The following is an 18,477-nucleotide window of genomic DNA, read 5'->3' as shown; positions in this document are numbered from 1 at the left end:
TGTCCCTCTCAATCACCTCTTAAGCTTGCAGGAAGTCCTTTAGGTCTATTTGAAGTATATTTTCAGTCTTTAGGATAGGGACAGGCACACAGTAGGCTAAAGAAACATCAGAACCTACCCAACCCTTGCCCTAAAATACATTTTCTCAGCACGAAAGACAAAAAGGATCTCTGGACTGCCAGACTCCAAATAAATAGGCTTACGTAGCTTTTTTCTACCCCAGACCCCTGACACAGGCCTAGCCTGACTCCCAACCTTACCCGTTCGTTGCCAATGGGCAGCGCTGTGACAGTGTAAATGTTCTTCTTTCCATCATAAACAGGCTTGCGATCACCAAAGATCTGAGGCTTGAAATGCTGGACCATGTATTCCACCACTTCCCTGTGGGGAATAGGAGTGGCCTGTGGAAGCTGAGACTACCACTTCAAGCTTCTGGAAGTAATTCAAAGTCTAGGCAATGTCTCATCTACTATACTTACTCCTAACATCTACTCTATGATAGTGCTTCTCACACTTCTAAATTCCCATCAATCACCTGGAGATTCTATTAAAATGCAGCTTCTGACTTAGCACATGTAGAGTGAAGCCTAAAACTCTACATCTCTAACATCCTCTCTAGTAATGCCACTGGTCCTCAGATCACCAAGGCTCTAAGAGACCTGAAAGAGTGGGTGTGAGTAGATTCTGAGAAGAGGGGGAAGTTGAGGGGAGAGGGGGTTGATCCCAGTGTCTATCCAGAATCACGAATAGAATCCAGGCTGCTCCAATCTCCAGTCCCCAATTGGACAAGCAAAAAAGGTAGAAAGGGAAGAGATCTGAACTGTTTAAGAAGAACTTATCTCTTCCATTTCTCTGAAGCACTCAGTCACACCACTCTGTTTCCTCTTCATGATCATCTCTTCCTTGATGTCACTTCCTGTCTTCTGCCACTTAGATCACAAAGTATCCATCATTCCTTCAAAATCCCAGCCCACCCAACCATCTGACCTCTCCACTTTGTAAACCAAAGATCTTGAACACTACTGGATAAAAACACTCAAAGTGGCACATTAGGAGCAACTATAAACACACGGTTTCAGTCCCAATTAGGCTTCAGTGCTGCCCAGCAATCTTTTTCACGTTCCTGATTACTTCCATCCTTTACAGGCTGCGCTGAACCTTCTCCACTATCCTCTAACTCCAGAATTCATTCCTGCCTATCAGAACACAGTTCTAATATCTCTGAAAAAAGTAGAAGATTAAGTAAGCAAGGCCACTCTCGAGTTCCCAGGAACGCACACAAATGTATTTATACATGCATGCATCTTTCTTTTCCTTTCCTCACACTTGAAATGCCTCTTCTGTATATTTTTAAGCATATGAAAATATATTCAACTTCACTCCTTAGATAAATACAATTTAAAATTAGGTCAAAATATAATTATCTACTTATTAGAATGCCAAAGATAAAAAAAATCTGGTATTTTGGATTAGTGCAAGTATGGGGTACAGGCACTCTGAATAACTTGCTGATAGGAGTATAAATTGGTACAACTTACCTTTATAAAATTTTGCAATATCTCAGAACTTTAAAGGGTATTGTGCCAGCAATTCCACTCCTAAGAATTCACCCCACAGATACACTCATATTTGAGTGCAAAAATGTATCTATATATAAAAAAATTCAACACAGTTTCATTTTTGTAGCGAAAGTTCGGACTCAGTCTAAACGTTCCTCAGTAGCTTTAATAAGTTACAATATTGCCATTCAACGGAATACCTATGGAGCTATGCGAAAGAATGAGGCAGATCTGTATGCACTAATATGCATTATTTCTCAAGACATACTGTTTGGTGGAAAAATGCAAGGTGCAGAACAAGGTATTTAGGACCCTATATTTTGTGCATTTTAAAAAATGTTATATACACATATATGCTTGCATATGCATAGAAAAATATTTGGAAGCACACTCAAGAATAGTGCCTCTGGGGAAAGGAACTGGAGGACTGGAGACCAAGGTAATAAGGAGACATTTTTCACTACTATTCTTTTTGTAATACTAGAGTTTTTAAAATATTGTATGTATAATTTTCAAATAATAATAAAATAAATTAACTTTAGAAAGAAATATTGCTTTTTCTGTCTAAGGCTAATCCCTCCCATTGTGCATCCTGCAATGTCCTCCTGCCTCAGCAAGGACATCTCACTCTCATTCCTCCGCTCTCTGTCCTGTACCTTTAACTCCTCCTTCTCCACCAGCTCCTTCTCCCCAATCTATAAATAAACCCATGTCTCATTCTCAGAAATTCTTTGTTCATTTCAACAAATATTGAAATGTGCTAGGCACTGTACCTGGCCCCTATAGTCCTCGTAGCCAACATGTTCCCTCTCTTCCTGCTTCACTGCCAAGCTATCTGGAGAAAGCCATTTGCTCCACTATTCCTACCACATCAGCTTCCACTTATTCCTTAACTCACTGTAGTTAGATTAGCTAGCTTAAATACTCTACTGAAATTGCTCTGGAAAAAATCACCAATTATTGCCTAATAGCCAAATCCTTACCTGGCATCTCCTCCTCAAAAACTTTCTTGGATTTGGTGATACCACCTGCTACTTTTACCTTTCTGGCCCCTCTCTTTCAAGGTTCTGAGACTCGGGAAAGCGAAGACTCCTGAACTTGGTGGCTGAGATGTGCATCACTTACCGGTTAACTCTGCGGGGACACTTATCTGGCTTGATGTCCACCTCGTAGTGGTAGACGTCGATCTTAGGGATGTCCACCTCAAAGTAATTGGCCAGGAGCTTGATTGGTTTTCCAACAGTGCCAATGCCAGGCCGGCGAGGTGCCTGGAACACCTGCTGCAGGGGGGGCAGGTAGGCACCTGCAGCTACAAGACAAAGAGGCTGGTGAGGGTAGAGTCTGGGAATCTCCTAACTACTCTAATCAGAGAAGGCACAAGGCTTCCCAGAACAGGAACAGCAGAATATAGGGGAAGCCTCTTTCCTGCTGCCTAATCCAGCTCAGGGCTTCCACTGGCTCAGACATCCTAAGCTCAACATCCTAGGCTCATTCTTTTTCAGTTTTTTTTTTTTTTTTTTTTTGCTTTTTAAACCTCTCTCCAGTTAGGAAAATTATCCTTGCTGTCTATCCTAAATTTATCAAGTGAATACATAAGTTCCTATTACATGTTTATCAGAGGGGCTAAATCTGGCTCTCAGTAACAAAACTCTCTTTCTTCTACTAGATTATGACACTTGCCTCCATTAGGTATCTAGCAGAACAAGAATACCCTATTCTCTCCAGCCAGATGCTCATTTCACTCATCACCATCCTGAACACATAATGGCATCATCTTGATGCTCTTCTGCAATGTAGGTAGGAGGAAGATCCAAAGAAGGCCAGGCTGGGGAGGGCTGGTGCAGTGAATGAAACAGGATTAAGGTAACTTAATGACTGGGGTTGCAGGAACAGAAAAGGAGAAAAAGCCAAAAGGCTAGAGTTTGGAGACCAAAGAAAGGAGAGGCGCTGAAGTAGGGAGCTGGAGAAGAGGCCAGAATTGGAGGCCACAGCAGAAAAAGGCTTGAATTGGCCAAGGGAAGGAGGGAAGGCTGGAGTGAGGAGACAGGTCAAGACAGATTAGAGTTAGGAGCTAGGGCAGAAGGAAGCAAGGCTGCAATTGGGGAGACAATGAAGAAAAAGCTTGAATGAAGGGGGTTTGGGAAGGAAAGGTAGCAATTAGAATGCTAGAGAAGGAAGAGACACTGGCTCTGGGAAGGAGAACATAAGATTCTCCTCATGCCCCACAGATTCTTCCACACAGAAGATCCAGACAGTAGCAGACAGGATCAATTTCAAGACAGAGAGGGGCCTGTGGGAAAAGGATAGGGCAGGGCCAGCTCCAGCTATTTTCTCCTCTCTGCCACCAGCCTCACTGCTGCCCCCAGTCCTATTTTCTAGCTTAGGGGGAAAGACAAAAAATAAAATAAAATATAAAGGAAACTGCCTAAGAGGAGCCTTTGTCCTCAGCTACTATTGTCCTTTCCAGAAGAGGACCAGCCCAGGTGGAAGGAAAAAGGGATAAACTAGCCCAGAACCTCCCTTACCCAGAGCTCTGCTTTCAAAGTCAGAGAGGCTAGGGGGATGGGGCATATCCTCAGCTGGGGGGTCAGGAAGAGGTCAGAACTATTCGTGGGAGAGGCATGCTTCCCAGAGCTAAGCTGCTCTGTGTCCCTCTAATCACCTGTCAAGCCCAGCCCCACTCTGCAGATAGAGAAATGGAGGCCCAGCCTAGAGACAAACGGACTTCAGAACTCAGCTACATGGGGAATTGAAAGCCTAACTACTAGCACCTGGCTGTACAACCCAGAAAGAGCTGGACAGAAGTTGCACACAAGCCCATAGACAGACACACATTCCCGTCACACACATCCAAACACACACTTAGACCCTGACAGTTTACTTTTATCACACATGCACTCACTGCTCTAGACTGAGTTCTCCAAAGGCAGGAACTGTATCTGCTTTGGTCACTGTTAAATCTCCAGTGCCTGGCACACATACAGGAGGAAGTGTTCAATATACAAATATGAAATGAATGAACAAACATATCCATAGACACACCACAAAAACATACAAGCACACACAACACACAAACACGTGAGCACCTGCAACTGCCCAGAAACAATTATAAACCTGTATAGGACAAACAAGCACCCTTTTGGGTATAATTGGTAAGAGATACCCTTCCCCTCTCCAAGTTCTTAGATTCCATTCACCTCCTTAGCCTCCCAGGCTGAATAATCATTTGGGGCCTTGGGAGAAAGACATCCTCTAGAGCTGGGGCCTAGGTAGAAATAATGAGGGATAGGACGGACACTCTAGCCTCAAAGCCTTCTTTTCCCCAGAAACAGGATTACACACCAGACTTAGCCTTAGAGCACTCTCCTCTCCAAGCAGTCTTTGGGAAAACAGAGGAGCCCACATCCCTACTTTATCCCCAAACTAGGGAAGGCAGAAGGAAGAAGGAACCTCTCTCCCATTCCATCCCCCAAAAGTCTCACCGCTGTACAAAGTCTCCCCCCTTACCCCACCCTACCCCCAGCTTTTAGACTGTAAGAGACACTTCCTTCAGACCCAGACAGGGACAGACGGTCACTTTGTGATGCAGATGAGGGCCCCAGCACAGAGGACAAAGCTTGGGCCTAGGGGGAAAGGGGCGGGGCTCTTCCATGCAGACAAAAGCAAGGAGGGAGGGGCCCTGAAAAGGACACTCCCCCTCCCCCATCCCCAACCAGCCCAGAGAAGGAAAACTAACAGAGCTGAAAGCCCTGGCTCAGGATTCCTTCGTGCAGTTTTGAGGCACATATACCTCCCAAGAAGCCAGACTGCCTACTCAAAAGACACAAACTCAAGACTAGGTTAGCTAGTGGGTAAGCAAACAGTGAGAGGCCAATCTCTTCAAAAAGAATTTGTTCACACGTGAGTACACAAATTATTAAATATCCACATATGTGCTTAACCATATAAGCTCACGCCTGAACATGATTTGATGCAATTAATGAACGTATTCTGTGTCAGGGCCTACATGCTAGGCACTTACTGGTTCCACAGACAAATCAGACACTGCCTCTACCCTCAAGGAGTTCCCAGTCCAGGTTATGTGCTTGGAACAAACCTAAGCACAGAAGGCACACCTGGGCATAAGCCCAGTGAGGCCAGCAACAATGCCTCAGTTTAGTGTAGTGTGCCCTCAGGCCACCTCTGCAACTTCTTCCAAGAGAATAATAGTCTGGACCTAGAAAAGAGGCAGTTATGGGGTCCATCCCCCTGCAGCTTCCAGACAATTTCAATTATACCCTTTGATGAGGCAAAGCATGTCCCACTAGGCTTTTCCCAAGGGTACAGCTGACTCCAAACATAAGGCTCTAGCCTCTTCCCTAGAAGCTTATTTCTTGTAACACACAAAAAAGTCAATTTTTTCATCACTCCAGAGCCAATTAAGAATTCACCAGGATAAAATCATTAGAAGTCTGGAACGGGTGCCAGTTCCCAACAATCCATCTAGACTTTAGTGACCTACTTCCCTAATGTAGTCCACAGGTTGTTGGAAATAGTCTTCAGCCTAGAAAACCAGGAGACTTCTTGGGATAGAGAGAAGGGCCTAACAGGGGGAGGAAGTAATTTGCACTGAAGTCAACTGCTCCCTGCATTTCACCTTAGAACCTACATGTCTCTACAAGGTTGTTTTTCTTTGGGAGAAAATACTCACCAAGCACTTGGTGGGCCGGGGGTGGGGTGCTGATCTAAAGACAGAGATTCTTCCACCAGGAAAGTAATGAAGTTTATTTCCAAAGGGAAATCCTATTCCCATTCCCAGACCAAATAAAAAGAGGTGATGAGAGATGACCTAAAGGACTCCAGGGTTCAGACTGCTCCTCCCACCACAGGGTAAGAGACCAAGGAGGCGAGGTATCATCACCCCACAGCCCATCCTGAGGATTCCAGTCTTCTCAGGGAAGCCCTGCCTTAATTTCTCCTCTCTTTTTATCTCCTTTTCTCCTGATCTCCTGTGAATAAGGGAAAGTTAAGGCTATCACATGGGACTCACCATGGTGAAGGCTATAAACTCCCCCTCCCCCAAACACTTGTTTGTAGGGGATAAACTAGCTCACCAACCTTGGCTCTAATAACAAGGCCCTGACAGTTTCTGGCGGGTAGAGAGGGGAAAAGGAAGGATATCCAGTAGGGAGATAGGAGCCATGAAAATATTAAGGTATAGAAAAAGATTAGACTGTAACCTCAAGAGACAGTTCAGTGGAAAAGGCATCATTGTGTTTGGATTAAAGCTCCCATCTCCATTCAATATTGGACCAGAAACCTGCAAACCAGGCAGGCAACTCCTTCCAGATAGACTGGTCCTGTCCTTGGTCCCTCAATAACCAACACTTTTTCTATGGCCTATCTTCAGGGAGGACCCGCCCCCAGAACATTACTTCGGTCTTTCCTCACGTGGCAGAAAAAGGCACTTCGGCAGTTTCCCTCAACCTATTCTTGGCAAGTTGTGACTGAGGGGCTTCAGGACCAAGTATAAGGGCCCTCAAGATGGGACAGGAGGCCATTTCCACACGCGCTCTACCAGCACAACCTTAGAGAGAAGGTACCCCATCAGCGCGCTCCTTTTTCCAAGCCAAACAGGGCGGGGGAGGGGTAGGGGTATTCAGGCAGCCACGCCCCCACCACGTCGGGCAGCCCCTTCCAACTGCCATCTCCGCGCATGCTCCAGCGCCACCGCTCCGGCTCCACAGACTCACGGGGGGGGATCCCGGGGCTGGATCCCCACCCACCGTGCCCTGACCCTCGCCCCCACGTCAGGCCCGGCTGGGGCGGCGCTCACAGCTCAGCTCTGGCGCCTTCTCCCAAGAGATATTAGCCTAGCCCAGCCTAGCCAGACTGAGCCCTCGCCCCCGGCCTGCGGTAGCTCTGGGCCCGTCTGTGTCGCCCCCCTCCTCTCCTGGACACCTGGAGCCCGCCTCCTGCCACCTGCCGGGCCTCTCCGTAGGCCTCCCCGGATCTCCAGGAGTCCTTCCGTGCGTCAGGCCCTTCTCCCAGATTACTTCCCACCCCCAGGACTGCACACAGCCTCCTCGGACAAACAGCCCCTATTTCAGATCTCTCTTCACATGGTTCTCCCCCGGAACCGCACACAGTCTCCTTCAAACTGGGCCCCCCATCCCATGAGAGCCCCTCTCCTCTTGTAGTAGTCCTTCCCTCACTCGGAAACCATGCTTTTCATGCGGGAGCCCCCTGGTCCTTGGAGCACGCACCGTCCCCCACTCCCGGGGGCCCTTACCTGCTCCCGAGGGTCCTGCTTCCATCCCATATACCCGTGCGGAGGTCAGGCGGCCCAGAGACTGTGGAGCCCAGCGTGAGGGGCCTAGGTACCCCGCACTCTCGCTGCTCGGGCTCCCGGGCCGGGCTCGGCTCCCCCCCCAAGCCCGGCCGCTCGCGCCGCCACCCCCGCAGGCTCCGTTGCCGCCGCCGCCGCGGAGCCTGCAGTAGCTCCCCCAGCGAGCGCCCGGCCAGCTGCCAGTGCGCAGGCGCGACCGCCAGGCCCAGGGGGCGGACGGGAACGAGTCAAACGGGGCGCTCCGACGGCAACAAAGGCCAATGGAGAGGGGCGGGGGCACCGGGGACTGGAGGCAGCGGCCCCTGGCGGTCACCCGTTGCCGTGCAGCCCAGCGGGAAGGCCCGGGAAAAGGCGCCGCGGAACCGCGCAGTGGCGTAAGTGGGGCGGGGTGAGGCGGGGCGGGAGGGAGGACAGCCCCCGGAGCAGCCGCCTTCCAGTGCTACACACAGCCCTCGCCCTTCGCACAGAGCCGCGCGCACATTACTGGAATCCCACCTCATTCACAGACCCCCTCACACTGGAGCACCCCATCATCCCGGAGCCCTGCCTCCCACCTCTCCTCCCAATCACTCTCATCCTTCAAGCAAAGCGACTGCCTCCGCGAAGTTGTTCTCTGTTCCTGGTCACTGAACTCACTGACGCCACCCTCTCTTCCAGGCCGTGTGCTGGGCGCTGAGACCACAGATATGTAAGACCCTGCCTACCCTGGAAGATGTCACAGTCACACCGTAAGTGCGGCTACAGAGCTCTATCTGCCGGACCTGGGAAGCACCTGACTCCACTTTCTCATCTACAGCTCACTCCTGAACTCTATCAACTGCTTCCGCCCTAACCACGTCACTTAAATGACTTTTTACGTCTGAAATCCAAGGGATAATTTTCAGTTACTCATCCTCAGCATCTGACACTACGCCTCTCCTTCCTTTTTGAGCCTTCTACTTGGCTTCAGCATTTTCCGAAGTCTCTTATTGCTTCAGTCCTTTTTCGTCTTCAAGGGCCCCCTCTTGCTTTTGCCCCATTAAATAAGTGTTTACTGTGGTTCCAAACCCAGCTTTCTTCTCTTTTACTCTTCAGTCTCCCCTTGAAGATCTCATCCACTCTTGGGGCCCAACTATCCTTCCAAATGTCTATTTCCAGCCATGTTTCAGACTCATTTTTCCAAGTATCTGCTGGACAGCTCCACCTGAATATTCTACCAGCACTTCAAACTTAAGAAGTCCAAACAAAACTCTTTTCTTCCCCCATAAACGTACGTCTTGTGCTTCCTTTCTCAGTGAATGGCACCTTCATGGCAGAAATGACAGTTCCTCTCTCTCCCTTGTTCCTTCCTATTTGGTTGTTTACCACATCTTAACATATTTACCTCCTGAACTGCTACTGCTTTCACACGATTCCCCTACCATTCTGATGGTTTCTTGTTCTGGAGCAGACCCTTATCATATCTTGCCAGAAGTATCACAACCACTTCTTGCTAGTTTCACAGTTTCTGGGAACATCCCTCCCATTCAGTCTGCTGCAGTGATATGTGTAAGAGGCCCAGCTCAAACATCCCTCTCCCATATATTCATTCATATGTATTTTTGAAGCCTGCTTTACACTAGATGCATTCAGAGGGGCTGGGAACTTAAGAGATGAACCATACCTAGTCCTTACCCATTAATTTCTGAAATTCATCATAGCATGCCTAGCCTCTTTCTAGCACAGGTTTCCGAACAGCAGCCATCAGAATCACATACGTGAAGGGTTTGTTAAAACACTGATTGCTGAGCCCTGCCTCCAGAGTTTGTGGTTCAGTAGGTCTTAGGAGAGGACCAAGAATGTGCATTTCTAACAAGTTTCTAGGTAAGGGTGATGCTGCTGATCTGGGGACCACACTTTGAGAACTACTCCTCTACAGTATAAGGGAGTGGTTAAGAACAAAGACTCTAGAGCCAGATTGTCCTGGTTTCAATCCTGGCCCTGTCTTTATTAGCTGTATAACACTGGGCAAATTATTTAATTCCTCTGGGTCTCAATTTCCTCCTCTGTATGGCAGTGATAATAGCACCTCCTTCATTGGGCTGTTGTGAAGAGTAAATGTAGTAACACATCAAAAGACTTTAGAACAATGCCTAAAAGAATGCAAGCAAAGCATTAACTGCTATCATAATCATTATCTGCCTTTCACACCACACACACACACACACACACACACACACACACATTTTTTTAAACCCAGACATGGGCATCTCATACTATATTCTAAGTTCTTTAAACACAGGGACCATATCAGGTACATTTCTGTTCCCCTTTAGGGCCTGGCACAAGTTGTGCCTAGAATGATCAGTAAATTTGAGTTTACCTGAATCAAACAGATGGCAACAACAACAAAAAATTCTCAGAAAGAGCAAGAACTTTGTCCTGGTGTAACTGAGCTGAGAGCTCAGCATTCCATAAGAAAAGTTTGAATCCCCTGTTCTGAATACTCAGCCTCGTACTTAACTTTGTGAAAAGGCACTGGTTACTATTCTGACCCATATCCAAAGTGGCTAGTGGAGTCAAGCCTGGCCCCAGCCTCTCAGCCTCTTTCTGCAGACTGCCCCATCACCAGAGAGTTCACTCTCAGCTAAGCAGAGTGGTAGAGTATTAGGAAAATCCAGATAGCATCTTTTTTTTTTTTTTTTTTTTTTTTTAAAAAAGATGACCGGTTAGGGGGTCTTAACCCTTGACTTGGTGTTGTCAGCACCACACTCAGCCAGTGAGCGAACCGGCCATCCGTATATGGGATCCGAACCCGCGGCCTTGGTGTTATCAGCACCGCACTCTCCCGAGTGAGCCACGGGCCGGCCCAGCATCTTGCTTTTTTATGCTGACAAACTTCTTTCAATAACTCTTGATGTAGGTTCCCAGAAATCTATTGGTTCCTTCTGTTTCCAGTTCAATCTTTGCATCTCAGTTCATAGCTAACTAACACCTAAGGGCCTCTGCTGTGTGGGCCAGAGCCCTCTATCTACACAACTTCTCTACAGCCAGTTGCCAAAAAACAAAACAAAACAAAAAATAAAACAAAAAAACCCCAACAACTTAACCACTTCTCTACACTCAAAATTTCCTGGAGCTAAAACAATAAAAATGGCCTGAAAAATTTTGCATCCCCATCTATATTTTCCTCTATTTAATATTTTAAAAAACAGCCTAGGAACAAAGAAATTAACATCGTATAAATAATAGACTAAGTAAGTGGAAAGATTCAAGAAAATAATCAAAAATATGTAGCATTCATTGCTGGTACCAGTAATAACTAACAGAAACCAAAATTATAAAATATCCAAAGTACTTAAAAATAAACTTTATGAGAAGTTTGTGATCTATAAGAGAAACCAACAAGAACGAATATGCAGACATACAAAAAAACCTAAGTAGAGAGAGAGGCCAAGTTCCAGAATGGAAAAAACAAATTCAAGGGGTCTTCAAAAAATTCACAAAAAGATTCATATTATCTTTTTATTCCATTTTCCCATGCATTTTTTGAAGTACCCTTGTAATAATGTTTGTTGGTTATGGTTGCTTGCTCCTCCAGCCCCAAGTTCTGAGGACAAGCATCAGGTATCCCCACCCATACCCATGTATTATGCTCTAGAAATACAAAGATACAAGGATGGATTTGAGCCAGTCCCTACCCCTAAGAAGAGACAAATACATAAATCAGTGCTGTCCAAAAGAAGTATCATGTGAGGTACATATGTAATCTTAGAATTTCTATTAGCCACATTATAAAAAGTAAAAAAGGAACAAATGAAATTAATTTTCATAATATATTTTATTTAACCCAAAATATCATTTCAATGTCATCAATATAAAAAATTATTAATATTTTCCATTCTTTTTAATATAAGTCTGTGAAATTCAGTGTGTACTTTACTCTTATAACACATCTCAATTCAGAGTAGCCACATTTCAAGTGCTTTAATACATGTGGTTAGTGGCTACTGTATGGACAGCACAGATCATTTCATTGCAGCTTTGAAGTAATGACAGAGGCACATGGGTGACATGGGAACTAAGAGGAGGTATGTCTAATCTACTCTGGGGTAATCAAGGTAGGTTTTCTAGAAGAGATACCTGCTTAAACAGGCCTGGGAGGATGAGCAGGAATTAGCCAGACAAAGGAGGGATGGGAGAAAGGTTACTAAGCAGCATTAGCAGAGGGTATGAAGGTGAGAAATAGCATATATGCCAGGAACTATCAGTAGTGATATTCTAGCATAACGATGGAAGCAAGAAGCAGTAAGAAAAGAGGCTAGAGAAGTACACCATGACCAAATCTCCCTGTTCTCTCTGTAGCTCAAGCCAGGGGAAGGGCAGCAAAGGAAACAGAAGGAGCTGTCCCTGGTTCTGACACCCAAGGCAGATTCACAGTTCAGATCAAGCCTATTTTCCTGCATTTTCTGAGCACACATAGAAGTCCCAAAACCATAACCTTGGCCTGGCAGAACAGGAGAGCAGGGAAACATTGAACAGGCTGCCCCTGAGTAGGTCAGAGAATCTTAGGAACATTCAAGTCTAGGAACACTAACTCCAGGAAATTGAACTTTAGGGTCAGGAATGACCAGCAAAATTGTTCTCCCTGAAACAGATAGATGTAGATCTATTATACCAAATGAACTCCAAAGATGGTAGTCAACCGGGGACATCCTATCTTGACCCCTCAGAGAATGTAAACTAGCAACTTTCAATCCAGAATCTACTGGTGTGGATGTTACCAAGCTGCTGATTAGTGGAAAAGATAGGGATAGAATTAATTTCTCTTATCTTCCTTCATCTCCACTAATCCATGAAAGGGGCTAAATAGAAAAATATTTACAATAAACATGGCCTCAGTGTATCAATGGGTAAAGGAAAAGGACAGTCCACACAAGAAGGACTATATAATTATCATTCACTCATAAGAAAGTCAATATAGAAGAATAATAATTGTATATCCATTAATTTAAACTTTTTTATTACATATTCAATGATCAAGATATTGTGATGGAACTACTGAATTGGCCTTTTATACCAGTATGATACTTTAAAAAGCAATTTGGCAATATTTATTGACAGCCATAACAATATTTCTGCTCTCTGACTTATAATTCCACCCAGTTACATACCAAAACACTTAGAATCAAACAAACATGGGTGAAATCTCAGTTCTACCACAAGCAGACATATGACCTTGAGCAAGCTATAGTCCTACCATGAAGTATAATTTCCTCATCTGTAAAAATCTCATAGGGTTGTGGGAAGATTAAATTAATTAATGAATGGCAAAGACCAAGCACAGAGATAACCACTTTTAGGTGGTAAACACATGATAATTCCCATGGCCCTCTGTTCTGTTCCTGGTCCTTTTCTTTCTATATCATCTCATCCATTCACATGGCTTTATGTTCCTTTAATCTTTCCAGAGTTGTAAATAAAAATATAAAATGAAGAAGATGGTAAATTAATCATACCCTTTAAAGGACTGGTACTTATATCCCTACTCCTTCCTAGGCTGGGCTCTAGGAGCCACCCCCTAATAGGTATCTGGCTTAAGCAAGTAGGAGGTTGTTGGTGCCATTTCCTGAGACTAAAAACACATAGCGATTAAATTGTGTTAGGTATTAGAAGTAATCTAAAAGTGATTTAAAGTACATGCAAGAAAAGCTGGCTGATTAGCTCAGTTGGTTACAGCATGGTGCTGATAACACCAAGGTCCAGGGTTCCATCCCTGCTCGGGTCAGCCACAAAAAAAAAAAAAAAAAAAAGTATACACAAGGATGTTTATAGGTTATATGCAAATACTACACCATTTTATATTAGATGAGCATTTGTGGATTTTGGTATCTGTGGTGACCCTGGAACCAATACCCTGCAGATAGTGAGGAACTACTGTACTTTTCTATATCCCTAGTGCTATTATCCAAATCCAGGTCACCACTAACTTTTGCCTAGATGAGTGAGACAGCCTCTTTACTCTCTACCTCTAGTCTTGCACCATCACATCTATTCTCCAATTGCATCAAGGGTGATCTTTCTAAAATACAAATATTCGTTCATTCATTCAACAAACATTTACTAAATGCCTACAAGTTATTGAACAAAGCAGATATGTACCTTGCCCTAATGAAGACTACAGTCCCCCTAGCGCAGGGAACACAGACAGTAAACAAGTAAAAAAATAAAATATATTTCAAGATAAAACAATAGATTGCTGTGAGACAGAATAAGACGATACAGATGGTGACTATACGATATGAGTGGCTAAGAAGGGTGGAGGTATTTTTCTAATAGGAAGGAACTAAAATATTGGTGAATACCATGTTAAGTTGGGAGGTGGGGTGATCAGAGTTAAAGTGTTGTAAAGATCCTTGTACTATTTAGGACAAGAATAAAGGATTGATTCACTTTAGACTTTGGTAAGTACATATGGTAAAACTTCAGGAAAAAAATACTAAAAAAAAAAATAGAAAATAATAGAAACAGAACTTTCAAACCATTAGCTAAAATACCTCTAGGATGATTAAAGAAATTAAGCCAGTAGTTAAAAATCTTCCCACCAGGGCCGAGCCCGTGGCGCACTCGGTAGAGTGCTGCGCTGGGAGCGCGGCAACGCTCCCGCCGCGGGTTCGGATCCTATATAGGAATGACCAGTGCACTCACTGGCTGAGTGCCGGTCACGAAAAAAATAAATAAATAAAAAATAAAAATAAAAATCTTCCCACCAAAAAAATTAGTTCAAATGTTCCAGGTGAATTCTGCCAAATGTTCATGGAATAAGAGATCATCATTTCAATCTTATACAAATTTTTCCAGAGAATAGAAAGATGAAATACTCCCCAAGTCAATATAATCCTGATACCAAAACCAACAAGGATTTTACAAGAAAGTAATATAGGCCAGTCTCACTCATACATAAGGATGTAAAAATACTAAACAAAATAGTAGGAAACCAAATCTAGTGCTGTACTAAAAATAAATTTAAGGAAAAAAAATATATATATAATGACCAAATTGGACTTACCCGAGAATACAAAGGTGGTTTAACATTAGAAAATCTGTAAATGTCAGGTTAAAGGAGAAAAACAATATGACCATCTTTTATATGCAGAAAAATCACTTAATAAAATTCAACACCTATTCATGATTTAAAAAATAAATAAAAACCTCTTAGCAAACCAGGAAAAAGAGAGTTTCTCAAACTGTTAAAAGCTATCTACCAAAACCTTATAGCAAATACTTTTAAAATTAATATCATATTGTGAAAATATTCAAACATATACAAAATTAGAGTGATTGGCATAATGAACTTCCCTATATCCATCATCCAAATTTAACAATAACAGACCTGAGGCATGGAGCCAGGGACCAGACCACCCTCCCACAACCAGGCACACCACCAGGGCCTTGGGGTCCACCTGGGGTCCTGAGGCATGGATCCAGGGACCAGACCCCCCCACAACCAGGCACACTGCCAGCACCAAGAAGCATGCCAAAACATCACCTCCATGTGGGTGGCCCAGCACAGCCACCACAATAACCACAGCTACCACGAAAGTAGCTAGACACCACAACCACCACACAGATGGTCAGCCAGCCACTGGAGTGCATTGACACAAGGAGAGTCACCAGCAGAGACCAAAGAAAAGAAGAGGATGTCTCTCTCCACAAAGTGTATTCCAGAGTGACAGAAGAAGCATCTGCTCTACGATAATATTGGGGGACCTGAACACACCTCTCAGCATTGTACAGATCATCTAGGCAACAATTCAACAGAGTAACCATTACTCTTTCAGAAGGAGAGAAGAAATTTAGGGTTATTAGAGGTGGGAGGGGGAGGGAGGGGGGATAGGGAGAGATTGGACAAGGGGCATAAAGAATAAGTAAGATTTGTAACAGTATATATGCTATTAATATTGATTTGCTCAACATGTCAACGTTGAACCCCCAAAATATATATAATCAAATATGATTCAATAACAACAAAAAAATTTAACAATAACAAAATACAAACTTTATTCTTAATAATAAAACATCAGAAGTACTCTCTTTAAAATCAAGAACAAAACAAATAGGTCCTTACCTCTTTCAGCATGTACAGGAGGTTCAACCAACACAGTGGAGCCAGAAAAAAGGAAGTTGGAAGACTGGAAAGAAAGAAATAAAATTGTTAATATTCACTGATGATATGATTGTCTACAAAGAAAACCCCAAATAACCTATAGACAAATTATTATATATGAAATAAGAGAATACAGCAAGACTGATGAATATGAGATTAATATTTTTAAAAATCCATTGCATTAAAAAGATAATTGACAATAGCAATGGAAATAAGGCATGAGGAATAAATTTAACAAAAGGTGTGCAAGACCTGTATAAAAAAAGTTCAAAATTTTTATTAAAAATCATTAAAGACCTAAATAAATGAAGAGAAAAATTCTGCTCCTAGATATGAAGTCTCATTACCATATTCTCATATTCATCTACAGATTCAGTGCAGTTATAATAAAGGTTCTATCAGGTTTGTGTGAGTTTGTATGCATATAACTTGCCAACCTTAATTAAAATTTATATAGATGAACAAAGGCCCAAAGAATAGCAAAGACACTTATGAAGAAAAAGAATGAGGTGGAGGAATTTGTCCACCAGATATCAAGTTTTATTATACAACTATGGTAATTAAGACAGTGGGGTGGTGGCTAGGGTTAGATAAATTAGTTATGTAACAGAATACAGAACCAGGAAACAGACCCATGCATGTATGGAAACAATACTAGCATGACAGAGGTGGCACTGCAGACCACGAGGCAAAGGATAGACTAATCAGTAATGGAAATGGGACAACCGGTTATCAATGTGGAAAAAAATTAAATTGCAGTCCTTCCTCACCTCATACACAAAAATCAACTCCTGTAAAAGGCAAGTCTTGAAAAATGTGTAGAAAAATATATGAGAAGGGCCGAGCCCGTGGTGCACTCGGGAGAGTGCGGCGCTGGGAGCGCAGCGACGCTCCCGCCGCAGGTTCGGATCCTATATAGGACTGGCTGGTGCACTCACTGGCTGAGTGCCGGTCAGGAAAAAGACAAAAAAAAAAAAAAAAAAAAGAAAAATAAAAAATATATGAGAGATTTTAGATGGGGAACAATTTCTTAAGCACAAAAACATACTAACCATTGAAAAAAGACTTAATATAATGATTAAAATTAGGAAGTTCATCAAAAGACAATAAATAAAGTGAAGACAAGGCAAAAACTGGGAACAAATATTTGTAATACAAATAACCATCAAATATAAGTATCCAATATATATTAAGAACTTCAAATCAATAGAAAAACAATTATATATTTTTAAAAAGGCACAAGTCACAGAACAGGAAACATGAAGGGTGAAAAACCAGATTAAAAAAAAAGTTTAATGTTATTATTTATGAGGAAAATACAAAGTAAGACCACAAGGAGACATCAATTTAACCCACCAAATTAGGCAAACATTAAGGTCATAGAGTAATAAGAACTCTTAGATACTGCTGGTGAGAGTGTAAATTGGTATAACCAATACATTCTTCTGTAAAGTTGAAGATGTGCATTCCCTATAACCTAGCAATTCCAATACAGAGAAACTTCTTTTGCCAACAGGAGATATGCACAAGAATGTTTAAAGCAGCACTGTTTACAAAATATTGAAAATACTAAATCCATCCATAATAGAACAGATTAATAAATTGTGAGAACATAAATCTCAGAAACATGATATTGAGTGACAAAAAAAAAAAGTTGTAGAAGAATGTTTATAGTATGATTATAATTATAAAAAATTTACAAATATACAAAAGTAAACTATATATGGGTTAAGGATACAAACATGTATTAAGCAATACAGACAAGCAAGGGAATGGTAAACTCAAATTATTTACATGTCACTTACATCCAGGAGCGGAAAGAATGGGACTGGATTATGAAGGCACACACAGAATACTGTAAAAGATAAAGGTACAAAGACAAAACAAAGGAAAAAGTAAACATTCTCTCTTTTTCTTTTAGGGGGTAAACTGAACAGTGGATTGTAGGTGTTGTTACATCATTCTTCTTTATAACACACATATGTGGTTTTTTATTTGTTTTGGCAGCTGGCTAGTATAGGGATCGAACCCTGGACTGTGGTGTTATCAGCACCATTCTCTAACCTACTGAACTAACCTGCCAGCCCCTATACATCTGTTTTAAATATTATTTTGTAACTATCTGTATGACCTTAGGTACTAATTTAGTCTCTCTGTACCTCAGTTTTCTCATCTGTAAATTGGGTAAAAAATAATACCACCGCCATAGGGCTGTAGGGTGAATTAATTGCTTAATTCATATAAAGTGCTTAGAACAGTGCCTCAAAACTTGGTAAGCAAACATTCATTTAATGCCTATTTTCAGTGCAGTACGCCTGATCTCAATTATACTTAACATCCCCACACTAAGACTGTTTTATCCTCTCTGGAGAATAAACCTTCAATCTTCTAACATGTTGGATATAACAAAATGGGTAATCGTCTGACTGTTGTGAAGCTGGAGAGGACTGGAAGTTTACCATTCT

The 18,477-nt window shown here is 42.8% G+C and overlaps 1 protein-coding gene across 2 annotated transcripts in view; it reads right to left on the bottom strand.

Annotated features, from left to right (window-relative positions):
- LOC134385181 (protein argonaute-1) overlaps positions 1–8,035 on the bottom strand; it is a 30,380-nt gene extending 22,345 nt beyond the window's left edge. For both annotated transcript variants that reach the window (XM_063107098.1, XM_063107099.1), the window contains exons 1-3: positions 7,831–8,035; positions 2,685–2,868; positions 261–381 (exon numbers count right to left, since the gene is read on the bottom strand). In XM_063107098.1, coding sequence (XP_062963168.1) covers positions 261–381; positions 2,685–2,868; positions 7,831–7,855 — 330 coding nt within the window. In that variant the 5' untranslated portion in view covers positions 7,856–8,035. The remainder of the gene's footprint in view (positions 1–260; positions 382–2,684; positions 2,869–7,830) is intronic.
- Positions 8,036–18,477: the final 10,442 nt, after the last annotated feature.

Source organism: Cynocephalus volans, chromosome 8 (assembly GCF_027409185.1).
Source record: "Cynocephalus volans isolate mCynVol1 chromosome 8, mCynVol1.pri, whole genome shotgun sequence".
In the NCBI taxonomy this organism is placed as follows: Eukaryota; Metazoa; Chordata; class Mammalia; order Dermoptera; family Cynocephalidae; genus Cynocephalus; species Cynocephalus volans.
The sequence above is the reverse complement of the archived record's forward strand: the minus strand, read 5'-3'. Positions and strand labels throughout refer to the sequence as shown.